We start from the raw sequence: 6,000 nt of genomic DNA, 5'->3' as shown, positions 1-6,000 counted from the left end.
AAGTAAAAAAACAAAAAAACAAAACACACACACACACACACACACACACACACACACACACACACACACACACACACACACACACACACACACATACACACACACACAATTCCCCCTCACACACACACACAAAAAAAAAAAAAAAAAAACACCATCCCCTCTCGTACCCTACCCAACCCCCTAGCCCCCCCACCCACAGCCCCCCTCACACAGATAAACTAACAGCAATCACCACAGCAAACTCCACCTCACCTCCCATCCTCACCCCCCTTACCCCACCCAAATCCACAAAACAAGCAGAAAAAGCCAGGCAGAGAAAAAACAAGAGTGTAAGGCTAAAAAAAATACAGACAGCAAGAACAAAAATAAAAAAAAGTAGGAAAGAGAAAAAACAACAGGAAAACACACACACACACACACACACACACACACACACACACACACACACACACACACACACACACACAAACAGTCCTCACCGCATCCATACTCGTCGGACAGGTAGCCCCCGTTGTGGCAGTCGTTGTGGCCGTCGCAGATGTGGGACTCCGAGATGCAGCGGTCCAGCCTCCGGTCTCCGTTGGGCACATGACACCCCAGCGCCTCCCCCACCTGGCACCTCTTGACACCTGCACGGGAAGAGAAAGAGAAAGGTAGAGAAGGAATGAGAGGAGTGGAGAGGTAAGAGAGGTAAGGACGGGAAAGGTAGAGATGGGGAAATGAAGGTAGGGGAGGAGAAGGGAGAGAGAAAGGTGAGGTATGGAGATCTCTCGATTCCACTCGAGGCAGCAGTAGCGCACCTATACAGTCAGGATCATAAGGCTGTGGAACATATTCACGGCAGCCACACCTCAAGTGGAGAGTATGACCACACAGCAGGTGAAGCTGACTGCTCACAGGTGGCGCGAGGGAAACCTGAGTGCGCTAGTGTTAAAAATCTAAAGTAACAAACTGACACTATTACAAATCATTTTTTCTTGCTTTTCATTTTCGTATTTTGTATTTTTTATTTGTATATGTTTATATGTGTGTGCAACAGCGGACAATTAATTTTGTTCCACAAACAGGCTCTTCAAAAAGTTATATATAAAACGTGTAATTTTGAGCCTCATTTTGTACAGTATTATGTTTAAATAAGAGAGAGAGAGAGAGAGAGAGAGAGAGAGAGAGAGAGAGAGAGAGAGAGAGAGAGAGAGAGAGAGAGAGAGAGAGAGAGAGAGAGAGAGAGAGAGAGAGAGAGAGAGAGAGAGACGTGGACAGATCGACTTGGTCGGCGCGGCTGGCGTCACCCCATAGAGTTTGTGTGTCGGTACCCTACTACAGGCCCCCATTGGCAAAAGCCAGTGTTCTACACTATAGGGAGGGAGTTCCCAGCTCCCTCCTCTCTCTCTTTTCCCCATCCCTCTTCATTTCATCATTCGGGATAGTTAATTAGATACATTTTTCATTGCATGGTTTCCCATTGATTCCTACTTGACCCCGCCTCGTCGAAAGTCTCAGGTCACACACACACACACACACACACACACACACACACACACACACACACACACCTTGGGCGTCCCCGTCAACAACAGGGATCCTGACAATGCACCTCTTCAAGCGTCGCTCGACAACCTTCAGGCATGGACGGTTGACAACAGTGCCACTATCAACCACACCAAGACCATGGTGATGCACGTTTGCACGTCCAAGAGAGATGTGCCACCTCCGCTGTTGTCTATTGACTCACACCACCTCCAGGTTGTCCAGTCCACCAAACTACTCGGCATCACTGTGGACTACCAGCTCAACTGGAAGCTCCACGTCTCCAACACCGTCAGAGCAGCCTCCTACAGGCTGTACATGCTGCGTAGACTCAGGACGCTGGGGGCACCGGCTGCTGAACTGTGCAGTATTTACTCATCATTCATCCTGCCAAAACTCATGTATGCCTTCCCGGCGTGGTCCCTTACCCTCACCCAACAACAGCAGTTTGAGAGGGTTCAAAAGAGGGCATTCAGGGTCATTTTAGGCCCTGACTGCCACACCTACGACAATGCCCTGGCCACCCTGAGTCTCCCGAGGCTCTCTGACAAGCACCAGGACGCCCTCAAAAAATTTCGGAATCTCCCTGCTTCACCATCTTCGCCACCGCCACCTCCTGCCATCCGACGCGCCTCCCCCCACCCGCTTCACCAGACACCCCAACAAACTCAACCCCTTCAGAGCGCCGCGAACCGACCGTTACAAACGTAGCGCAGTGCCCGTGATGGTGCGGATGATAAACAATACCCAGTGACAGTCATACCCAAAGGGCCGCGGTAGAGATTAGCATCTCGCCGCTACCCCTCTAAGTGCCCCCTTCACACCACCCTCCCTCTCCCATATGTCTCTATTTTTAGCTCTCCCAGCCCCCCCCCCTCTCCCTCCCTCTAGTGTAGCCTATTTACTATTAGTTTCCTGTATTTTTAATTAGTATATTTTCACCCTAACGGCTGCCTTACATTAATAAACCTATTATTATTATTATTATTATTATTATTACACACACACACACACACACACACACACACACACACACACACACACACACATTTCGTTCCCAGCTCCCTCCTCTCTCTCTCTTCCCCATCCCTCTTCATTTCATCATTCGGGATATTTCATTAGATACATTTTTCATTGCTTGATTTCCCATTGACTCCTACTTGACCTCGCCTCGTCGAGAGAGAGAGAGAGAGAGAGAGAGAGAGAGAGAGAGAGAGAGAGAGAGAGAGAGAGAGAGAGAGAGAGAGAGAGAGAGAGAGAGAGAGAGAGAGAGAGAGAGAGAGAGAGAGAGAGAGAGAGAGAGAATATGAATCAGAATCAGACTCAGAATGCTTTATTCCATTAAAGTACAATGTAGAGAGAGAGAGAGAGAGAGAGAGAGAGAGAGGGGGGGAGCTTTTACATGACACCGATGAAAGAGAAAAAATATCTGTTTTTAATTACTTCATTTCAATTCGCGAGATGCCTGGAAGGTGTGACCGTGGAAAGGAAGAAAAGATGGACTCAGGCTTCCGTGTGCGTGTGTATAGATCTGTATGTATAGCTGTCTGTCCGTCTGTGTGAGTATGTGTTTGTCTGTCTGTCTGTATCTATGTATGTAGGTATGTGTGTATGTATTTATGTGTCAATATGAGTATCGTATTTAGGTGTTTGCATCCTCCTCCTCTTCTCTTCTCTTCTCTCACTCACTCACTCACTTTCACTCACACACTCACTTTCACTCACACACTCTCTCTGCTCTATCTACTCTATTCTCTTTTTTAACTCTATACTTTCTTTAGTCTCTCTCTATATTCTTTGCTCTCTCTCTCTCTCTCTCTCTCTCTCTCTCTCTCTCTCTCTCTCTCTCTCTCTCTCTCTCTCTCTCACTTCACTGACCGTCCGTGATGAGGTAGGTGGCGTTTGGGTGCTCGGAACACGCCGCCTCGTCCTCGCAGCCGGGCAGACAGTCACACACAGCGTCGCACTCGTTGGCGGCGGGCAGGCAGCGAGTATTGGGGCAGCGGTACTCCCGCCCCGGGCCGCCGCACTCCCCGCCTGACGAAGAAGAAGGGTCAGAGATGATGTTAGACGCTACCTCGTACTACCTGGCAGGAGGAAAGAGGAAGTGAAGCAAAGAAAAAATGAAAAGAAAATAGAAGAGAAAAGAAAAAAAAGCAGCAGAAGGAAACGAAAAAAATGAAAACAGGACCAAGGAGATGATAAGTAAAAGAAAAAAAGAAAATTAAAAAGGAGAGAACAGAAGGAAAAAAGAAAAAAAGGAAAAAAAACAATGAAAACAAGAACAAGATGATAAATAAAAGACGAGAAAAGGAAGAAGATATAGAAGGAAAGCATTAAAAGAGAAAAAAAGAATATGAAAGAGAAAAGAAAAGAAAGAAACAAGAAAAAAAGTGAAAGGAGAAAAGGAGGGAGGAAGGAGGAGGCGACGCAAAGAAGAAAGAGAAAAGAGAAAAGAAGAAAAAAAGGAAAAAAGGAGGAAACGAAAAAAGAAAACAAGAACATGATATCATATTAACTGGAGGAAGGAAGGAGAAAGCAAAGCAAAGAAAAAAAAGAAAATTAGTATTAAACCAAAAGAAGACAATAAAAAATGGGGAAGGGAAGGAAAGAAAAAATGAAATAGAAGAAAAAAGCAAAAAAAGAAAATGGGGGAAGCAGATTATAGAAAAAAGAAAATAATAAGAGAAAAAATAAAAAAAATAGTAAAAAAAGAAGAGAGAAGTAGAGAAGAATAAAAGGGCCAAGCGAAGAAAAGAAGACAAAGAAAATGAAAAGGAAGAAGAGAAAAAAATGGGGGAGGCGAGGCAAAGCAAAAAAAGAAAATGAAAAAGAGAAAAGAAAAAAAGAAAGAAATGGTGCAAGCGAAGCAAAGAAAAAAAAAGAGAATGAAAAAGAAAAAGAAAAAAAAAGCAGGAGAAAAAGAAAAGAAGAAGAAGAAGATGATAAGTAAAAGTAAAGAAATAAAACAAGAAGATATTGCAGAAGAGCATTAAAAGAAAAAGAAAAAGAAAAAGAAAAGGAGAAAGGAAAAGAAAAAAAGCAGAAGCCAAAGAAAAATATGAAAAGAAAAAGAAGATCAGTAAAAGAAAAGAAAACACAAGAAGATATAGAAGATAATTAAAAGAAAAAAATGCGAAAAAAGAAAAGAAAAATGAAAAAAAGATAAGTAAAAGAAAAGAAAAAAAACAAGAAGATATAGAAGAAGAGCATTAGCAGAGCGACAATAGGAAAGAGGAAACAAAAGGAAACAAGAGAAGGGAAAATAACTTAAGAAAAAGCGAAAAGGAGAAAGAAAGTTAGATAAGATAGGAAGGAAGGAAGGATGGCAGGCAGACAGGAGGAAAAGAAAATGAAAAAGAATGAAACTGAGGACTGAATGCAAGGAGAAAAGAGAAGCAGGAGCAGGGATAAGAGGAAAGGGAGGAGGAGGAGGAGGAGCAAGAGGAGGAGGAGGAGGAAGAGGAAGGAGTTAGCCCCACACACACACACACACCACCAGACTTAATTTGACTTTATTATAATACTTTCATCCCGTCTCCTTGTTCGTGGTGTTTAAAAGGGTTTGAAAATAATGTATATAGACTAAAGTTGCGATATATTAAAAGTAAGCGTTATATTAAGGGAGAGCTTCGTAAAGTTTTCGACGTATTTTCTTGAATTTTTGTTGTTAATGCTTGGTTTGAATATAAAGTACGTAGGCTAAAGTTACAGAAAATGAAAAAGGAAGTATTAAATGAAGGGAGAAATGCGTTTTAATTTAGTTGTGTTTCTTCGTCTTCTTGTTCTCAGTGCTTTGAAAGGTTAGAATATGAAGTACGTAGACAAAAAGTAACAATGAATTAAAAAAAAATGAAAGCGTTATATGAAGGGAGAAGTATGTTATATTTCTGTTGTATTTCCTCACTTCTCGTTCGTAGTGCTTGGAAACGTTTGAATATAAAGTACATAGACAAAAGTTACAGTAAATAGAAAACGAAGTTTTTGAGGACGAGAGTATCAAGACACTTCTTCACGGGAAACTGACTTCTCTTTTGGCCTCTCGTTCTGTTTTTTTATTGTTGGAGCGGCGTCGAGCGGGCCTTTTCTTTATTTTTGTTTTGTTTTGTTAATTGCCCTTGAGCTGCTCCCTTACTGTAAAACAAATATGAAGGAAAAATGCGTTACTTGAGGGAGAAAATGGTGGTATAGTTGGTAGGTTGTTATACTGAGTGGTAGATGAATATGAAGGAGAAATACGTTAATTAAAGGAGAAAATGGTGGCATAGTTGGTAAGTTGTTACACTGAGTGGTAGATGATTCAAGGGGAGACATGACGAAGAATCCACAAAACCTCTGCCAAGCAATGATAAATAAAGCCGTTTTCTGTACTTGTTTTTACTGTATAATCTAAGTTACTGATTGGATCTGATTGACGAAATAAGACTCCCTTCGAAAACCAATATTATGTTTGTGAGTGTTTTTTGAGAATAA

The 6,000-nt window shown here is 42.4% G+C and overlaps 1 protein-coding gene across 1 annotated transcript in view; it reads right to left on the bottom strand.

Moving 5' to 3' along the window:
• Positions 1–6,000, bottom strand: part of LOC126992331 (G-protein coupled receptor GRL101-like) — a 170,712-nt gene that overhangs the window by 51,209 nt on the left and 113,503 nt on the right. The window contains exons 7-8 of the mRNA XM_050851016.1: positions 3,406–3,564; positions 480–629 (exon numbers count right to left, since the gene is read on the bottom strand). Coding sequence (XP_050706973.1) covers positions 480–629; positions 3,406–3,564 — 309 coding nt within the window. The remainder of the gene's footprint in view (positions 1–479; positions 630–3,405; positions 3,565–6,000) is intronic.

This window comes from Eriocheir sinensis, unplaced genomic scaffold, assembly GCF_024679095.1.
Source record: "Eriocheir sinensis breed Jianghai 21 unplaced genomic scaffold, ASM2467909v1 Scaffold446, whole genome shotgun sequence".
NCBI lineage: Eukaryota > Metazoa > Arthropoda > Malacostraca > Decapoda > Varunidae > Eriocheir > Eriocheir sinensis.
This window is presented reverse-complemented; position numbering and strand designations above follow the sequence as displayed.